The 21725-nt window shown below is 33.1% G+C and overlaps 1 protein-coding gene across 3 annotated transcripts in view; it reads right to left on the bottom strand.

The window, feature by feature from the left end:
- Positions 1-2937: 2937 nt before the first annotated feature.
- LOC105324267 (roquin-2) overlaps positions 2938-21725 on the bottom strand; it is a 31271-nt gene continuing 12483 nt past the window's right edge. Inside the window, exons 12-19 of one of the 3 annotated variants that reach the window (XM_034445589.2) lie at positions 16935-17208; positions 16402-16532; positions 15026-15177; positions 14318-14474; positions 11233-11384; positions 10068-10197; positions 9553-9693; positions 2938-5059 (exon numbers count right to left, since the gene is read on the bottom strand). In XM_034445589.2, coding sequence (XP_034301480.2) covers positions 4979-5059; positions 9553-9693; positions 10068-10197; positions 11233-11384; positions 14318-14474; positions 15026-15177; positions 16402-16532; positions 16935-17208 — 1218 coding nt within the window. In that variant the 3' untranslated portion in view covers positions 2938-4978. Of the gene's footprint in view, positions 5060-9552; positions 9694-10067; positions 10198-10445; positions 10531-11232; positions 11385-14317; positions 14475-15025; positions 15178-16401; positions 16533-16934; positions 17209-21725 lie in introns of those variants that run through there. The other 2 variants (XM_034445590.2, XM_066077257.1) reach the window with 2 other exon arrangements.

Raw genomic sequence — 21725 nt, 5'->3', positions numbered from 1 at the left:
TATCGAAATCAAAATATCTTTACAACTAAGTACAGTAGATCTTGCTAAAAATCTGCCAATTTTTATCCACATCTTTTTTTGGTAAATACCAAGCCCCTTTTGTTGTACCTCTAAGAAGATTTTTCTCTAATCCTATATACCCCCCCCCCAATTTTGTGGCCCCACTTTTCTCTAGGGAATCATGGTTCATCAAACTTAAATCTGCATAACCTGAGGTTTCAAACAAAGTACTGAGTTTTGGACTGAAAACATTCCAAGAATATTTTTAAAGATTTTCTCTATATATTCCTATGTAAAAATTCAACCCACCATTGCGGCCCCGCCCTACCCCCAGGGACTATGATTTTGCAAACTTGAATTTATACACTACCCGAGGATGCCTCTACACAAGTTTAAGCTTTTCTGGCCAAATAGTTTTTAAAAAGATTTTTAAAGATTTTCTCTTTATATTCCTATGTAAAAATTCAACCCCCCATTGTGGCCTCACTGTCACCGGACTATGATTTAAACAAACTTGACCCTATACGACCTGGGGATGCTTCCACTCAAATTTGGGCTTTCCTGGCCTAATAGTTTTCAGAAGAAGATATTTAAAGATTTTCTCTAAATATAAAAATTTATCCCCCATTGTGGCCCCGCCCTACCCACAGGAACCATGATTTGAACAAACTTGAATCTACACTATCTAAGGATGCTTACACGCCAATTTGAGCTTTCCTAGTCTAATAGTTTTAAAAAAAAGTTTTTTTAAAAGATTTTCTCTATATATTCCTTTATAAAAATTCATACCCCAATTGTGGCCCCACCCTACCCCCGGGGACCATGATTTGAACAAACTTGAATCTACATTATCTGAGGATGATTCCAGTCAAATTTGAGCTTTCCTGGCCTAATAGTTTTTGAGAAGAAGATTTTTAAAGATATTCTCTATATATTCCTATGTAAAAATCCATTCCCCCATTGTGGCCCCGCCATACCCCCAGGGACTATGATTTGAAGAAACTTGAATCTACACTACCTCAGGATGCTTTCATTTTAATTTTAGCTTTTCTGGCCTAATAGTTTTTGAGAAGAAGATTTTTAAAGATTTTCTCTATATATTCCTATGTAAAACTTTATTCCCCTATTGTGGCCCCACCCTACCTCCAGGGACTATGATTTGAACAAACTTGAATCTACACTACCTGAGGATGCTTTCATTTTAATTTGAGCTTATCTGGCCTAATAGTGTTTGAGAAGATTTTTAAAGATTTTCTCTATATATTCCAATGTAAAACTTGATCCCTCTGTTGTGGCCCCACCCTACCCCCGAGGACCATGATTTGAACAAACTTGAATCTACACAACCTGAGGATGCTTCTATTTTAATTTGAGCTTTTCTGGCCAAATAGTTTTTGAGAAGAAGATTTTTAAAGATTTTATCTATATATATTCCTATGTAAAAACTTGATCCCCCTATTGTGGCCCCACCCTACCCATGGGGACCATGATTTGAACAAACTTGAATCTACACAACCTGAGGATGCCTCCACACAAGTTTAAGCTTTTCTGGACAAATAGTTTTTGAGAAGATTTTTGAAAAATACCAACAAATTTTCAATAATTCTCAATTATCTCTCCTTTAAAGAGGGCGTGGCCCTACGTTCGAACAAACTTGAATCCCCTTCACTCAGTGATGCTTTGTGCCAAATTTGGTTGAAATCTGCCCAGTGGTTCTAGAGAAGAAGAAGAAAATGTGAACAGTTTACAACGACAACGCCGCCGACAACGACAACGCCAACGCCGACGACAGACAACGGACAAATTTTGATCAGAAAAGCTCACTTGAGCTTTCAGCTCAGGTGAGCTAAAAAAGTAAATTAAACACACTGAAACTTGATAAAATAATAATTTAACTTGAAAAGATATCAATGACTGGAAGAAAATGTAAAATCAAATCTGTAATTAAATTGCGTTCCAATAATAAATTTTCTAATTCTACTAACCGATTACTGATAAATAATAATGATTATCAGATATTGTAACCTGTAACCGACCGAGTCACCGGTTACAAATAGCCATCGATAGTAAAAAAAAAAATCATCCTCCCTCATCCTGGCACCATCCTACCCCAGGGGTAATGATTTGAACAAATCTGAATATATATTACTTCGGACGCTTTCATACAAGTTTCAGATTTTCTACCAAATGAGTTTTGAGATATTTAAAGCAATCAAATAAATTTTTAAATATCTATAATTATCTCCCCTTAGAATAGGGCATAGTCCATCAATTTAATTCCCATTACCCAAATATAATTTGTGTTAACGTTTAATGAAATTATTGAAAGGCTTGTTTGGGAGGAAAAGAAATGTGAAAAAGTTTACTGATGGGACAGCCAGCTGGACGAACACGCATATTCTAAAATCATCTTGACACCTTTTTCGTCAGTCTGTCAGACGAGAAATATTTTTGAAGAATGATTTTTTTCAACACATTTTTCCAACCCCTCAATATGCGTTTTTTTAATATCTAAAAAATATCAAACGACATTATGTCGTTTCTCCATTTTTTTTTTACGTTATTGTCTTGCACTATCGTTTGAATTGAGTTGATCACTAGTTTGTTACTCAGTAATTTGTTAGAATACATGTATAAAACAATCATGTCAATAACATTGTAAACACCTTGTCCTAATGTAACAATATGAAGAGCAGATTTGATACTGTAAGTTCTAATTAAACGTGAGTAATTTATATCCGAAGCACCCCTCGCAGATTTTAAACCTTGCAATTTTTTTGTAAGAGTTGAGAACTATAATAAAATATGGATAAATATTCCGCGTTTGCGATTTTATTTCTCGCGATTTGATACAAAACAGTAGGAACGCGGAATTAAGTACTCGCTTATCGTATAAGGAATGTGCATGAGTGTAGCAGAAAAAAAAAACCAAGCATGCAATCTTCTTTTGTTTTATTTACGAAAGAAAAAAATCAAACATAACACTCAGATATTGAATATCAAATTGCATCAGAATAATCCAATAAGTCTCGAGTTTCTGGCAAAAAAAACTTCATCCAAACACACTGATCAACCTCTTTGTACTAAAAAGGGCCAACAATACATTACACTTCAGTTGCTGCGAGACTTTATGTAATCCACCAACATCAGGTTGATTCTATATACATGTGTATGTAAAATAAGTCACCAACTGGACTTAAAGTTTGTGGAAAATGACAACCAAAGACTAAAAGAGCAGTATGTGTGTCACATATGTGTCATATTTTGATATGGAAGGCAGTTGTTCCCTGTGTCAAAGACATGCTACACGTATATATCTGGGACAAACAGTCAGAAGGTACATAATAAGCACTCTATTATTTCACTGATGGAAGTTTACAACAATTCAATAAAAGGAACAGAATAAACAAGTTCTATAAAAAATATTTGTCATACACATTTTGAATTTATAAAGAAAAAAGAATGTATGACACTGGTTGGTAAAATATACTAAAACATGTAGATAGAATTTAATAAGATAGCAAAGCTGTCTTGGTAAAAAATTCACAGAATTTTCTTAATATTAAAGAACAGTTTCCATTCATACACATATGCTGAAGTCCTATACCTGGTGTAGGTGATTAAATAACCAGTCATATGGACCAAAATAGCTGTTACCAATAACAACAACTGTATGAACATGAACCAAACAATATTGAAAGTATAATGCAAAAAATCAAAGAAGGATTTAACCTGAATGAATTTCATATTAAACTGGAAAGTGAAGTCGGAAAATGTTAATGATATAAATGTAGAAACATTATAAATGCACATAATCTTTAAATTTGTATAATATCTATGGCAAGTGATTGTTTATGGGATTTTTAACCAAAGGTATTAAAGCTAATTAACACAAGCTCAACTATTACTTCATCAAATCTTGTTCTTAGTGAAACCAGAAAAATCCACTTTCTAATTTAACTGTTAATTTTTAGATTTTATCCAAAAAGAAGTGGTATGCCCATAGAAAAAACCCAGGAAAACGGGAGTATGACCCAATATTTGTTTCCATAAGAACGCCTTTATTCATTCTCATTCCTTTCTTCATTCAATTACAATGTTGAACAAGTAGCTACATGTAAATCAAAGAAATAAAAAGTATTGTCAGAAAAAAAATATTCCATACATAACAGTAAACCAACTTTTATTCACCACAACTTTATTTTTCGATTGGCCAATGATTACCAATATTCCGACAAATCCTTTTTCAAATCGAGGCTTTTAAAGTAAAATCTTAACATATCAGACAAAACAAGACAGGCAATAATATTTGCAAAGTTCTGAAATTTTCTTGCACAACATAAGAGTTGGTTTACAGCACCTCAAACCCATCACAAGGACCAGATATTTTGTTATACATTATAGTTACAGTTTTGATACAAAACACATTTATAAATCACAATTCTTGATATTCAAACCAATATAAGGCAAATGCAATTTTCAGTAATTTTAACTTCTAATAAAAGCAGTAATGTACAAGTGCTGTCTTAAATATTTATATATTCCATGTCTTTAAAAAATTCATATTTAGAGAGAATAATGTGTATTTAATATGGCTAAATAAAATGTACGTGTCCAAAATGATTGAAATGATATAAATTTGTTGATTACTATTACCAGTATATTTTAAGGATATATGAACAAATCTTTGTGTTTCTAAAATGCGACAGCTTACGTCCACATGGTAGACATGACCCAACAGATTTCATAATGAATTCAAATTTCAGAAGATACATAGTATTTTCCTTACCCTACATTGTAGAGATCAATAGTCTAATGCTCACACTTTGTTAAACAAGTGGTTAAAATATTGAAATAGATATTAAAATAACAAAATATATTGATAATCAAATACAATGTAAATACAAATGATCATAAATCACTTCTGTTTCTTAATAGCATTCTTTTCAGATGCTTAGTTTTCAGCCACTTTAATTCTTCAGTCCTCTTGCTGTTTCCTTTGCAGAGTTTGTGTTGCTTTTTTCTGAGCATCTAATGCCATGTGTATATCATCCAGCTTCTAATAAAATGACAGAAAAAAGGAAATATATTCTTTAATTGACTCTGTAGAATGTCCCCCCCCCAAAAAATGCTTAAGAGGCCAAAGGGCCACAACACTCACCTGTGCAAAAATAGGCAATCGAATCAGCATTACAGTATCAAATTCAAAATATCTTGACAATTTAATATAGTAGATCTTGCACAAAAAGTAAAAAAAAAATTCTGATATCCATCCACATATTTCTATGATCAATATTAAGTCCTTTTTGTTGTTTTAGTATTTGTGAGATTTTCTCTGAACCCCCCCCCCCCCCCCCCCCCCCTCTGTGGCCCCACTTTCTTCAAGGAATCACGATTTGATCAAACTTTAATCTGCACAACCTTTGCTTTCACACAAGTTTCAGCATTTTTGGCTGAATGCTTTTTCCAGATTTTTCTTTTCTTCTTCCTATGTAAAAATTCACCCGTTTGAGAAGATTTTAAAAGAATTTTCTCTATTTCTTCCTAGTTAAAAATTGATTCTTATCGGGCCCCATCCTAACCCGAGGGACCATTGTTTGAACAAACTTGAACATACACTACCCAAGGATGCTTCCACTTAATTCAAGATTTTTCAAGATTTTCTTGCTGAATAGATTTTGAGAAGTCTGTCAAAGATTTTCTTTATATATTTCTATGTAAAACTTCATCCCCTCCATTGTGGCCAAACCCTACCCCTGGGGACCTTGATTAATGAGGAAACTTGAATCTACACAACACCAAGATGCTTCCACACAAGTTTGAGCTTTTTGGCCAAATGGTTGCTAAGAAGATTTTTTAAAATATAAATTTTCAATAATTCCAAATAATCTCCCCTTTGAAGAGGGTGTGACACTTTAGTTTAAATCAAAGGCCTGAAGGGCCACAATGGCGTCGAGTTAAAGTGAATTTGAAGAATAAAAATCTAAATACAGACCCTGAAACGTACTACTACACCAAAAAAGCGTGCGACTTTCGTGCGAGAAACGTTTCGTGTAAACCGTTTAGCGTTTCGTGTAAACCGTTTAGCGTTTCGTGTGAATCGTGAAGCGTTTCGTGTAAACCGTTTAGCGTTTCGGGCAAAGCGTGCAGCGTTTCGGGCAAAGCGTGTAAATCGTTTCGGGCAAAGCGTGCGAGAACCGTGTGAAACGTTCATCAGATTTCATTCGGAACTCTCTGACAATTTAATTGTTTCAAAATAGCGCTCGTGTTAAACATTACTTTAAACTGATTGGCAAAACTCATTTGAGATATTCTCGTGAAAAAAATCTATAAGAAATGATATACTTATCTTTTTACAAAATTGAATTAATTTTTAACAAACAAAAGAAAAGTACGCGGATTGAAAGAAGACTAGTTACTGAGACTATTCGGCTGTGTACAACCAGTACACATAACCTCGGACATCGGGAAAGACCTGCACCTGGCTGAACCTGTCAATCAAACTCTGTGTATTCGTTTTCATTGGATGGTCACGCGTCTCTTTTTTTGTCAATAGCCAATAGAAATTTAATGACTTCAAGGTAGTCGGAATCAGTATTTGATGATGCACACAATTTCAATGATATATTATTTAACATTAATTTGAACAAAATTAAATAAACAGTAAGAAAATATTCTGTTCATTTCTATGAAATGCGGGAAGTAAATTCTTCTGAATCCCGATTAAAAATATTTCTACAAGTTATTATTTTAATTATTTAAACACTGATAACGGAAAACAACAAGTAATTAACACACTGAAATTTTCCTAAAATGTACACATGCAATTAATTATTATTGGAATCTATATGCATGTTACTTAATTCAAATAGATTATGATAGATATATTGTACGCCGTTATGCGGGGCGACGGTAATGTATACGAATATTGAGACAAAAATCTAAATCATTTTTTATTTTTTGTTCTTTCCGAAATCCAAAATAGTAATGACAACTTTCTTTATTGTTTAATCCATGGATTATTCTCTGTGATGTTATGTACGGAACATTTATTTACGCGAATGATTCGACATAAAAAAATATTAATCGGTTGTTTTATAACATTTTTCTTACTTATGTGACTAATTTTATTTTACATAACTTTCAAAATTATCAATGTAAATAATGACAGGCTTATTTACAGTTAGTATTTTTACATCGTATTCTCTGAAACCAATAAAAATATAAATGTGAGAAGAAAAAAACAAACCCCGCCGAATACTGAAAAACCAAATTATGAAGTCAATGTAAATAATTACAGGTATATTTACAGTTAGTATTCTTACATCGTTTTCTCTGAAACCAATAAAAATATTAATGTGAGAAGAAAAAACAAACCCCGCCGAATACTGAAAAACCGATTTCAGTTTGTAATCATACGGATTTTATTTTTGGTATTGAATACTGTGTTACGGTTACTTTTTTCTCTGGAATGTTTATTATTTACGGGACTAATAAGAATCATGGATATTTCTTTTGAGCAATAAATATATTTATAGAAGTAATATTTTTGGCTAATTCTGTGAATAAATAATTTTTTGCTTTAAATTTGAGTACCAAATAAATTTAATTAATCAATTCAATACTTATGTACATACATGTTTCTAATATCGGTATTTCTATTTTTTCGTGTTTTCTTAAAATTAATTCTTACTAACAGAGTCAGGGTAAAAATCCGAGAGGACCCGAATCGATCAGGATAAAAGCGTGTCCAAAGCGTGTGAAAAGCGAGCAAATCGTTTCGTCCGAGAATCGTTTCGTGTAAACCGTTCAGCGTTTCGTGTAAATCGTTTAGCGTTTCGGGCAAAGCGTGCAGCGTTTCGTGTAAACCGTTCAGCGTTTCGTGTGAACCGTTTAGCGAGCGTGTAGCGAGCGTGCAGCGAGCGTGTGGTGTAGTAGTACGTTTCAGGGTCTGTAATTTTTTTTAAAAGTCAAAATAATCTCCACTATTACAAAAATGCATATATTTTTTATTTGTGCTATTTATGGTTCTCCTTCATTGATCAAATGTACACTTAGGTACTGTAGATTAAAAAAAAAATCCTGAAAACAAAGTATGATTTTGTAACTCTTAGTAATGTGTGTACTTAACATGAGACCAACTTTTCTTGTTGTTTGCTGGAGATTAATTTTATAAAAATTGAGTTGGGCGGTCAATTTAACAAAAATGAAATTAATATAGATTTTACGCAGTCAACTAAAATAATAGAAATATTAAAATTAAGTGTGATTTTTTTTTATATTTTCAAAAATCATTCTGATTTGGTTATTGACCATTCATTTAGAAATTGGTATCAATTATACTTACTTTTTAAAAACAAATATAAAGACAAATACATAAGTCAACTTTCAAAAATAAAAAAAATTATTTTTTTTATCACATAACTAATTAAATTACAATTCATTACAAATTGACTCACCTAATTCTTTAAAAAATTTTGAATGTTAATTAAAAATCTAAGTTTAGAAATATCTTAAGAGTTAATTTTTTTTTAGATTTTTTCTCTCCATTCATATAGAATTAAATATTTAAATTATGATTGTGTTTAATTCTATATATTGTAATTTGTATACTGCTGATAAACACATTGTCTCTTATTATCAATTTGATTTAAAATCACATGGGTCCAAATGACACGGGCCGAAAAGATCAGGGGTAGATAAAAGAAAGGCACCCATTCACGTTGTTTACAAAGTGAAAGTAGTTCACTAGTTGGTAAAAAATAACTATTGGTTGTAGATATACTTATCGCTCAATGTAGGAAGTATCACACTTTTGTGCATTGTCAATATTCGATATGGATACAAAATAATATCTGTTTTGCAAGCTGGTATATTTCATAACCAAATTGAGTATGTAGGCCTAACTATCGCATGTGTCTCCGTGCAAGTGTATTCCTCCACTGAAACCCAGACATATTGTTTACAATAAAGTATTAGCATTTTCAAAGACATCAACCATTTCGTATCTGCCAACTTGTTTTGTTGACGTACAGTTCTGCTCGAAGTTGAAGTATGTCATCTATTTTTCTTCAAAGATGTAAGAAAACTTTGCACTCATTTGAGTTGTTTGGCTCCTTAAAAATTTGCAAACTTCCGGACGTACGATCCCTAGATGGCTTTCGAGCTTCGCTCGACGCCATAAAAACTTGCATCCCTTCACCTAATGATGCTTTGTGCCTAATTTGGTTGAAATTGGCCAAGTGGTTCTGGTCTTCTGGGAAAGATGAAAATGTGGAAAATTTACGACGACAACAAAAGACAATAGACAATTCTTGATCAGAAAATCACACTACAACAAAAGACAATAGACAATTCTTGATCAGAAAATCACACTACAACAAAAGACAATAGACAATTCTTGATCAGAAAACCACACTACAGCCTTTGGCTCAGGTGAGCTAAAAATACATATTTTCCAATTTTGTGTAATTTGGCACTCTGATTAAACTCAAATTTTCATATATATTGTGGTAGCAGATCCATAAATTTGAGACACATAAATAGATTTACCATTCCTTTAGTTGTGGCTGCTGCCAACATTTCAAAGCTGCTCCAAGCTGCTGGGGGTCGCTCCAACTTTGACTCCAATTCCCATCCAAATATTGTCTTTTCTGGTTTGCTATGAGGAGTTTCAAACATGGACCCATCTTCCTGCAACACAAAAATGAAAACAATTATTAGTATCCCAAGGCTCAACGTATTGTAAACAGGTAAATGTACATCAGATATTGGATGGAAATGAATCAAATACTTCCAAACTTTTCATCGATGTTAAGCAATACTCTGTATTTTCCCTCCAAAATCATACCCTTTATAAACACTTCTCATCTTGTGATTCCCTTCTAAACATTTTATTACCTCACATTCATAAATCCTCTAGCCCATTGGTCTCAACAAAATAAAATCATGTATTACAAATATCATTGCAATAATTAGTAAAATTCTATACTGAGCATTGTATTAAGAGGTGCTTCATTCTTTTCTCCTATTTTACTGTTTTACTCCTTTCTTCAGTAAAATGTTACCAGGGATATCTGGAGCTCTACTGCCTTTAGCTCACAGTTGAGGGCCTCTCCCTCTGTGTAGGCATTCTGGGCCTGTCTCTCCAGCCGGGACAGTTCCTGACAGACGTAGTCCTGCAGCCCCATCTCTGACCTGTAAAATAACAATCATTATACAATACAGCCCCATCTCTGACCTGTATAATACAGCATCATCATAAAATACATCCCCATATGTAAAATAACTATCATTACACAGTATAGCCCCATCTCTGACCTGTAAAATAACAATCATTATACAGTACAACTCCATTTTTGACCTGTATAATACAGCATCATCATAAAATACATCCCCATATGTAAAATAACTATCATTACACAGTATAGCCCCATCTCTGACCTGTAAAATAACAATCATTATACAGTACAACTCCATTTCTGACCTGTAAAATACAGAATCATTACACAGTACTGCCCCATCTCTGACCTGTAAAATAACTTTTCATAATACAGTACAACTTCATCTCTGACCTGTAAAATAACTATCATTACACAGTACAGCCCCATCTCTGACATGTTAAATAACTACCATTACACAGTACAGCCAAAACTACTATAACCCTACTTTTATTCTTATTTTGCAGCCAGTCCTCAAATGTCTCTGTTATATTATTTTTTAGACAATCTACATCTTGATCGTGAAAAGTCCCCGGAAACCAGTTTATCTCCGATTCATCACAAAATATTTGAATTTGCAAATATGTTGACTTTTATGAACTCCAAGAATGTTCAATTCTATGTGAACATTTTAATGACATCACAATGATTACTGCATGCGCTTATCGTTTGGCTGTCGCTTTATTGTAAATGTAAAACACAGTTATATTAATGATTCGGAACGATTTGCCTTTCAAGCAAAAGTATAACTAATAAACAGCAAAGTTTAAATGTTCACTGGGATATGAACTTGGTTGATGAGTGATCAAATCTGAGAAGCCCTTCCAGCTTCACAGGATTTGATCATGTGACCAACCAAGTTCATATCCCAGAGAAAGGACTAATTAAGTTTTAAGACCTTTAGTCCAATCCCATTGTACAATACTGCAATAAAATATTCAAATAAAGTGTTTGGTACTATCTTAATTTACAATTAACTCTTTACTGTGATGAAATACACGAGAGTAATTACTTGTCATAACATCCTGTGGGAATGGCTTGGAGATTATAGCCCTGCATGGGGACCTCCGGGGTCTTCTTGACCTTTGTTTCCTGAGGAAAGGCTGTGGTCTGAGGTCTCCGTACTGCTGTGGTAGCTGTCATAGGCGTCCGCGCAGAAAATCCCTGCAAACACAACGTCAGCAAAAATTTATCTAGAAGGCTTTACATTACAAATGTTAAATTTATAAATTTTATCATATTCAAATACTATAAACCAACTTTAATTCATGTGTGAGAAATTTTTGCGAGGTCCGCGGGAGCCTCGTCCTGGTGAACATTTCTCCGAGGGAACAGTCCTTTTTGTTTGTTTAAACAACACTGGTTTGAATATGACTTGGTTGGAAAATTAGTCATCACGAACCAATTATCACCAGTAAATTGTGAAATAAAGTTGTGCTTAAAAGTTGGTTTACAATACTGATAATTGTAGACTATGAGTATGCTTTTCTTTTACATGTATTTCTGTCAAAATTCCCTCCTTTAAAACCATAAAATAATTGGAACTTACAGCCTACTCTGGATATATTGAAATTCAGGGGACCACAGGGCTCACGCTGCCCATCGCATTTGTCGCTTTTTGCGATTTTTCAGAATTAAATGCGACAGTTTTCAGTTAAATGCGACACCCAGATTTCATTGAAAATCACCTAGCCTTTTGTTTTGGTTGCATAATCTCTTCCAAGCGACAATCTGTAGCTGGACTTTACGCTTGACTGATTTAAGACAATGACACAGGTAAACGGTGGAAGCCATCCGTAAGCGGGGTATACACAACTGTCTTTAAAAAATGATAGGTGATTTTCACACCTTATTACAGATAGGTGGATTTGTAATTAACCACCGACATATCTAATGCTTTCATCAACTAAGCTTACAATGCGATCGTCATTCCACAAAGCTTGTGGATACGGACACCAAAAAACTGCATGAAACAAAATAAATATTTTGAAAAAGTGTAACTAGTTTAAGATATGATATATGGTTGATCAAAATTGCTTAATTTAAATCGTTATGTAACTTTTTTTGACAAGGTGTTTAGACTTAAAATTCTGACATCGTAAGGGAAGTCTATAAATAGAATGATGTAGCAAACTTGGAATTTCTACATTTAAATTAAGCCAGAATGTCACAGTTCAATTACTAATTATTTGAAACAAAAGAAATATAATTTGGAATGATAATTTTGACTGTAAATCACAATCTTATCCCTTAGCCATCTTCAGTCAGAATTTCCTCTGTTCCCGAAATTAACACATACTACACATACTACATACTACATACATGTAAATCTACTTAGAGATGATGTTCAAACGCCAATCAACAAGACAAGTAGATGCAATAACAATCATGTTTTTGGATTGAATAATATTACAATACAGCAAATTTGACCTCTTCTCTTGCTCTATTTTTTAAAATAAATTTAATGATAGGAAAACAAATTCAAAGATGAAATCTTTATAATATTAATTTTCTAAAAAGGTCTAAAATGCTCTACACTTGTAACAATATGTCAATATTCACAACCATATAGATCTATAATTAATTACATTTCTATAAATATTTGTAATAATTTAATAATAAAATGGTAGTTTTGGGTATGCATATATAATATGTACATGTAGGATCTAAAACTAGTATTCTAGTATGGTGATAAACACTATGATAGAAAAAAAATGATTTCTTATACATTGTATTACGCAAAAGGTTGCGACACAAAATTTTGAGCCAGTGTGAGCCCTGGGACCATTCAAATTATTTCAATATATCCGTAATTCAATATAAGCGATTCGACTGACATGAAGCCGCCATTTTGTAAAAGTTCAATCCCGATCTTAAATAAAGAAGATCAAACCCGAACACATTAATTTAATCATTGTTTATCTAACAGATACATGTATTAAACATGGGATGACAGTCTTTTAAAGTTTAATTGAAAAAATCAGTTAGTTTTGTTTGTTTCTTTTTATTGCATTCATTGTCGATAAAAAGTTCGATTTCCTGCAGGTTTGCAAAAATTTTGTCAGTAACATTAGGTTTTTTCTACACATAAGTTTTAATTTTATTCATGTAACACTGGGCTTCTTTATCTGTGATGTCCTCTCCCCCAGGGATCGCTGCACTTTCATCGTCACTCTTGTGAGTGTTTTCTTGTTCGCGATACATCTCAACAATAACTTTAAATCAATTTTATTTTGTAAAAGCAGTATAAAAACACATAAGGTGAGAACTTATCAATTAACACCTTTGTATATCAACCGGTCAGTCATAATTACTGTCACCAACCGTGACGACAGCCGCCAGAGAGTACTTCAATATAACCCCTATGAAAACAACTCATTATCACCTCTGGGGACGATCAATGACTTCAATATAATTAAGCGATATTTCAAAAAAGCCGATTTCATTATAACCGTTAATTTAATGCAAAGAATATGAGAGGCTAAAACTGGGGATTTATTTCTATTTCAAAATAATCGGAATTTCAAGTCCACCATTCAGGTTATCGAGTATGAATTGTAAAGTTAGAGAAATTAAATTTTTCATTCATACTTGTTACCAAGTATTAAAATACAAATAATGTTAATTTATCAACTGCAATTTTTATTAAAGTTCACTAATCCTCAGCCTCAATGTTATTTTATCATTCTATAAATGTAACTGTACATCAAACTTTATTTAAACGTTTTTTTTGTATCCAAGCATTTTACAATGTTGCATTTATTTGAGAAAAAAATGAATGAAATGTTTAGAATGGAGGTTTTTGTAAAACTTTCTCCAATGGCCTCTAGAACATAAAATTCATTTCCATTGTATTGTTGGTCTATATGATACAACTTAGCCGAAGACTTAGTTATATATCAGTCTGCAATATAAACACTAAAGGATTGAATCAAACTTTCCATGTAAATCCCCTTTCTGGATATTTAAGAGTTATTGACCATAAGAGATATTGAACATTGCTAAGGATTGGAGAATGTTCATTGATTTTTATTAATTCACTTAAAATTCACTTTATTAGAAATCATTAAAGGGGGGGAGAGAGAGAGAGAGATTACCTGGTTGGCCGTAGCCTGCACAGGGTCAGTTGACTTGTATTTCGTCTTACATGACCGTGAGATCGGCCCAAACTTTGAGACAATCGGTGGATCAAACGGAATCTCTTCATCAGTTTTGTCAGAACAAACTGACATACTACTCGTACAATGAGTGGACCTTCAATATATGTTATAGAATTCATAAATATAGCACGATAGGAAAGTAATCTGATTACACATAACTTGAATTTAATTTCAATCAAAGATAAGAAATTGCGCACTGATATTAATATAAGATTGTGCACTGTTAATAAGATTCTTTAGAAAGTATTTCATTTTAATACTATGTTTAAAAATGACCTTTATATAATATGAATTGTTTATCTTTGTTTTTAGTCTCATTTTGATATTAGCATATTGTTTTTCTAAACTATGTCCTTTTCAGATATATAAGAATATTCAATGACATCCCTAGACATGGCAGTTGAGCAATAACTAAAATATATCTTCATTTCTTTCATCAAATTCAATGAATGTCACTTATGCTCAATATGTGTGAGTTAGATCATCAACTGATAGAAGCTGTAATGTCATGCATATATATATAACTAATACACATTTATTTATTAACATAAATTATATTTTAAGAGGAGTGCACAGAATTAGCCTTGATCGTGTGTTTATAACCCCTATCCCCTCCCAGACAGCATGCATCCTTCATCTCCATACCTTGCATACACTGCCGACTCTGATGTGTAAATTGGCTCTGACAAAGTGGGAGTGGTCAGCCACCATTTTTCTTCCTTGTTCTCCACCGGAACTGGGTCATCGGGGATGTCCTTCAACCAGTTCAGCATGAAGTCCGTGCTATCAGAACTACTCTGTAATGACATGTGTAGAGTGGTGCTCACATTTATGTTTACAATAACTACTGTGGAGTCATCATTGTACGTGGGGGACCAATGTTTGTGGCTTTCATGGGTAACCCTTGCCCACGAATTTACATCCCCACAAATAGTTTGAAATAAAAGTTTTGAATACTGTGGAATCATTAGATTTTGTGGTGGCTCAATTTTCGTGGAATTTGAGGGAACCTCCCATCCACTAATTAAAATCATCCTGAATTAATTATCAGGTTGTAAAGTCATATTACCTTTAGTAGGTATAAGATAATACACGAAATTACATCCCCACGAACCTGCAAAATTTAAGCAATCCACGAAAATTGGCCCCCACAAATTTTAATGATTCCCCAGTATTACCAACTGGCTAATTTGTTACATATTCTGTTTATAACTCTTACAAACGAAATGCACATAGTTACAAATATTTTTTCAACATGTACTTCTTTTATATGTGTGCATTATTCAAATGATGATGCAACTGTTTCATTAATCAAAAGTCTCTCCTCAGATAGATAAATTTTTACAGTATGAAATATAGTCCACAAATAAAAAGAATGTCCTATAAAATTAAACATATTCTAACATAAAGACAATGAAGAAAATCTCTAACATCCCCATTTTACTAGCATAGCTCCTCAACCATTGGCTGACAACAAAGCTTCTATACCATTGACTAAGAACAAAGCTCCTCTACCATTGGCTGACAACAAAGCTCCTCTACCATTGACTAACAACAAAGCTTCTCTACCATTGGCTGACAACAAAACTCCTCTACCACTGACTGACAACAAAGCTCCTCTACCATTAGCTGACATTAATGCTCCTCTACCATTGACTGACATTAAAGCTCCTCTACCATTGACTGACATTAAAGCTCCTCTACCATTGACTGACAACAAAGCTCCTCTACCACTGACTGACAACAAAGCTTCTCTACCATTGACTAACAATAAAGCTCCTCTACCATTGACTGACAACAAAGCTTCTCTACCATTGACTAACAATAAAGCTCCTCTACCATTGACTGACAACAAAGCTCCTCTACCACTGACTGACATTAAAACTCCTCTACCATTGACTGACAACAATGCTCCTCTAACACTGACTGAATGACAACAAAGTAGTTTTACCACTACAGGACAACAAAGCTGATCTACCATACTGACAATAGAGCTTGTTGACCATTGAGTGAGAACATACCTCATTCCACAGGTCGCCGCTGTCTGTCAGGACCTCTGAAGAGGACGCCTTGGTGTCCGTTGATGATGTCCACACAGACAGAGCTGTGTCACCACTAGACCAGGGTATGTAGGCCTGATCTTGATTCCAACCTACAATCACAGAAACATAGAATAAATCACTGGAAGAAGAATATGAGTCATTCTTTTTTCTGAAAAAGATGGAAGACTGCGATACTCAAAAGGGCTACAATTCCATATTTGCAATGACATACACAACAGCGTTGCACCATACAAAACAGTTTTGCACTGACATACACAACAGTGTTGCACTGACATAAAAAACAGTGTTCCACTGACATAAAAAAGTGTTGCACTGACATACACAATAGTGTTGCATTGACATACACCTTACCAGTGAGTGAACAGTGTTGAACTGACATACACAATAATTTTGCACTGACATACACAATAATGTTGCACTGAAATACACAATAGTGTTGCATTAACATGCCTATATGTACTGCTGTAAGACAAGATACAGCGAGAACTTACTGTTAATTTTGTGAGTGACTTCAGCCAATGAGGTGATTGTGTTGGCATTGACTGTGTCGCTGACAGCTTTGTTTAGGGTAGATTTGGTGGACAACATGAAGTTGTCGCTGGCTGTCTTGTAGGGGTCCTTAATGATGTCCCTCACAGAGGGACTAGAGGGGGTACATCCCGTCAGCAGAGAATTGGTCTCCATCTCATCACTGCTGGATGGCATGTTCTGAATTTTAGCCAAAATCTCTTTCCTTCTGCTGTGCAGATTATGAAGGAGTTTGGACTAAATAAAAGAAGGGGAAAAAATTCATAAAATTCTCTTTTCCTTTACAACATAACCCCTAAAATTCAAGAACTCACATAAATTCTGAATGTGACTTGTCATGAGGTTAGGAGTTACATTTCAGTATTGAACCAATTCTAATAAACATTTCTTGAAGTCATGTTGACCCTCGTACCACAAAGAGTCCATTCAAAGAGCGAATTAGCAATTTATGACAGGAAATTCATTAACAAAAATTCTTGTTTTGGACTCTCTAGAAACTTGACTTTTTTGTGGTATGAGCTCAGTACAAATATTGGACACAGAAAGTGCTGACTCTTATATACATTTCATGCATCTTCCATTTTGTTTAGAGGTAATTCCTGAACCTTACCATTAGACGCAGTATTGATTTCCTTTTCCGGTGTCATTAAAATACCAGCAAGCACATGTAAATGGCACTCCCTCATCTCTTTCTCAATTTTGTTTTGGTCTCGACGTGAGGAGCAAATATTTATAGTTTACTAATGATTTAGCCACGGCGGACATCCTCACTTTGAATCAAATATCTCTTTCTCCATTACAAATTACAATAAAATATACATTGAAGGACAAGGCATGTTTAAGCTGTTTGACCCTGCTTGTTGCAATATAGAGAAAACTTATTTCACAGTTTTTATTTTATATTAAATAATGTTTCAGAAAATCTGAAAACATTTCTAATTTTATTCAATGCTTTGACTTAACTCTTTTGTTATAGTAAAAATTTTGGCCTTTAGAGTATATGTCTCAGTTAATCCATTTTATGATCCTGACCATTGTAAGCAAAATCTTAAATTCATAAATGTTGCTTTTAATGAGATCAGCTATAAACATACCTTGGGGTTTTTTTTCAAGATAATATGAAACTTTCATATTTATTTACTAGTATTTTCACAAAAAGGGTGATGGAAAACATTTCCACAATTATATCACTCAAAATTCACCCTCTAACAGACCATCTTTCACAAATAGGATCAAAAAAACCCATAAAATACAGATACACTGATGCTATTTATTCTCCTTCATTTATCTTCACAACAATTTCTCTTAAGGTAATTTACAGTACTGAACAGTTTCATTAATCATGACGAATCCACCATTAAAAACCTATCCATAAGTTTCTACCGTATTCTATAGTTTTAACAAATTATACATTTGTCATTCTTCACAAGAATCCATTACATTTAATTATGTTGTTCTTTGTACATAACAAAATCAGTTTTTTCTGGTTTTTTTTTTTGTTTTTTGTTTTTGTTTTTAACCAAAGCACCACTTCTGTAAGGATTTATCTAACTTATCTTGTACAGGGTCATATCATAAAGAATTCTACCATATGTTTTTTACTGAATAAAATTTGGTTTTAAAGGAACTTTTTTTCAAGAAATGAATTCAACAGCTACCCAATTTATAGGAATAGAAACTGGGCTGGTGCAAACTGTTCCAACCCAGTTTTGAGTCTTTTGACGACAGTGAGGATTTTCCTATTCTACTCAAACTAAATGGTTAATGCTAATCATATTCAATAAAGTATAAATTGAATAGCGTTTTTTGAATTTCATTCCTTATAATTTAGTTTTAAATCATTAATTTGTACAAAAAAATCCAAGTCTTTTGACCTGTAAAATGACATTAATTTCACAAAATTGAAACGTAACATCAGGCGGATCACTACATTGTTGATGTTAGTCTTATTGTGATGGAGGCAACTTTCTATATAAACTTATGTTTCAGCCTATCAAAAAGCACGTAAAGAAACAAAATTTAATCATTATGTACCAAATCAGTAGTTTCACCACATTCCATTACAGTATTGTAGTATATGCTACTATATAAATAGTGCCTGTTTGGGAGGGTCCCTGTTGAAAATGACACCCCGAAAAAACCATTGTCAACCGACTCAGACTCAAAGGTTTTCGAGGGGTGTCAATTTCAACAGTTACCCTCCCAAACAGGCACTATATATTTTATTATACTGAATGTCTTATTTTTCAAAAAAATGTTCACTGCTTTTATATAGAAATGAAGTGAATTCTACGGCGAATTAATTAATATATAATTATATAATAATTAATCATTTATGTGCATGTAACAATTTGTTGTGTTACCCGTTGCCAAGTGTATTGCTCACGCTGAGGGTAATAGAACGGATTACCAACTGCGTCTAAACCAATCAGATTTCAGTATTTAACTTGAAAGTATAATAAAAGATAATGTCACAGTTTGTACTCTCTACTTTCACACTTAATCCATTGACACAAGGGATCATATGGCAATAGAATGAATGAAAATACAAAACTTGGTAAACTATCTAAACATTTAGAACAAACAATAGCTTACTTGACCCATATGCATATAAAGTCTTAGCTTTGATATGCAAATCCTTACAGAAATGGCTGTGATCTCAAACAATAAAAATAACAAAACAGAAAAATAGAAATTGCTGCTTTAGAATTGCAGAGCTGGGGAATTCTTGTGGTGAATTCTTGTGAATAATGACTAAATCACAATATACATGTACAATGAAACGGTCCAGGCACTTCGTATACATGTACTCTGTACAGGAGAAAGTAGTTCCCTTTCCTTTAGCCAGGTTTGACATACAATTCATGTTTGTGAAGATAACCAAAACAACACAAACATTTTTAAAGTCACTAAGTGTATAGCAGGAATTCTTATCATGAAGTATTAAATTTCCACAAAAATGGAACAAAAAGTTAATGGCACTAAAAGATAATGGCACTTAATAAAAGACGGTCTAATTAGCCTTGAGTATATGTGAAACAAACAATTAATTTTTATGTTATTATATTTGATGTATCTGGCCTATATGATATAATGCTTTTTCATACCGAAATAATACTCATAACTCAAAAGTTATACATATTAGCAGAATCTTTTGCAAAAGTAAGATTTTTGAAAATGTTAAAAAAAAAACACCTTAAATTTGCATGGCTATGAAAGTTCTATATCCACTAAATGTGAGCGTTTAACTGTTAATTGCTGCATGGCTTTGAGTGAAGGATACTGTCTGAAAATCAATCCTAACTGTAAGGAAAGGGAATTACATTATCCGAATGAATTCTTACAATGAATTGAAGTATGAAAACATTTTTATTAGATCAAACAATATCTAGAATATGTCAACCATATTTTCCGCTGTAAACTATGTGCATAGAAATATATATTGAATATTTCAAAATGATTAATGAATGATATATCAATTTGATACTTAATATATATTGAATATTTCAAAATGATTAATGAATGATATATCAATTTGATACTTAATATATATTGAATATTTCAAAATGATTAATGAATGATATATCAATTTGATACTTAGAGTAATAGGCAACACATTGATTTAATTAGATTAATAACAAAAATCTGACACATACATGTAAATAACTCCATACAAATTCACTGCACCAAAATCCTCCACATCATTCTTTAAGAAACAAGCCTCGCCATTTCAAACAAGCTTTACAGAACAACTAAAGAGCAATAACTCTTGATCTGACTGACTTTCCATTAAAGACTGCCACAATAAGTATACTAAAGCACTACAGATTAAAATAATTTTCTCAGTCGTTTACATCACATTTTTCTCCAGCAGATTTCAAGTTACCAGTACATGTAAATCTTTAAAGATGATTTTTTTTTAAAATTGCAACATTTCTCACTTAGTGAGAAAAGACACCCCCCCCCCCTCCTTCTAATATAAAACAAACCTTTTATTGCAATAGCTAGCTACCACAATAAAATAATAACTGGATTCCATCAGCTATTTTCTAAAACTTCAGTAACACCAGACAAATATATGACAATGAAATCACCGGTGCCATGTTCATCACTAGAAGCTTCAGTTTGGGATGCTGATGGAAAAGTGTTTACAAAACATCCACTCCAAGTGCTTACATATGTGTAGAAATCTCAGAAAAATGGCTGGTACTCTACGGAAATTGCAAGTTGTTGAATCCTTATTGTAAATAAGGGTATATGAACACTGACACTAAACATAAGCAGGTTTCTGTATTTATATAAAATGTTCCAACACTGCTCACAGAATAAGAATCACAATGACTCTTAGAGTCTTTGATAATGATCTGTCCATCTATGAACTTTTGAGGATATCATGTGAAAAGATGTGTTTTTACCGTAGTACTTTACCAATGATTCCGTGTGAATATTCTACATTGGATCCAAGACAGATAGACCTATTTACTTGACTGCAAAACTTGCAGCTCTAAATGAATGTTTCTTCAATACAGAAAAATCAAAATAGCTTTTGCTTTCTATATTTCCAAATCAACCTATTAGATAGCTCATAGAGCGAAACTAGTCTAATAAACTACCATAGTCACAAATGTGAAAAAATATTCCATATCTCTATTCTAATATCACAATATTCTATCTCACAACAGATGAATCATAAGCAGATAGTTTCAAATGAAAAATATATTTGCACATGTCATACATCTCAACTTTTCCTTCAC

This window comes from Magallana gigas, chromosome 2 (genome assembly GCF_963853765.1).
Source record: "Magallana gigas chromosome 2, xbMagGiga1.1, whole genome shotgun sequence".
NCBI lineage: Eukaryota > Metazoa > Mollusca > Bivalvia > Ostreida > Ostreidae > Magallana > Magallana gigas.
Note: the sequence above shows the minus strand (reverse complement) of the source record. Positions and strands in the feature narration are given on the sequence as shown.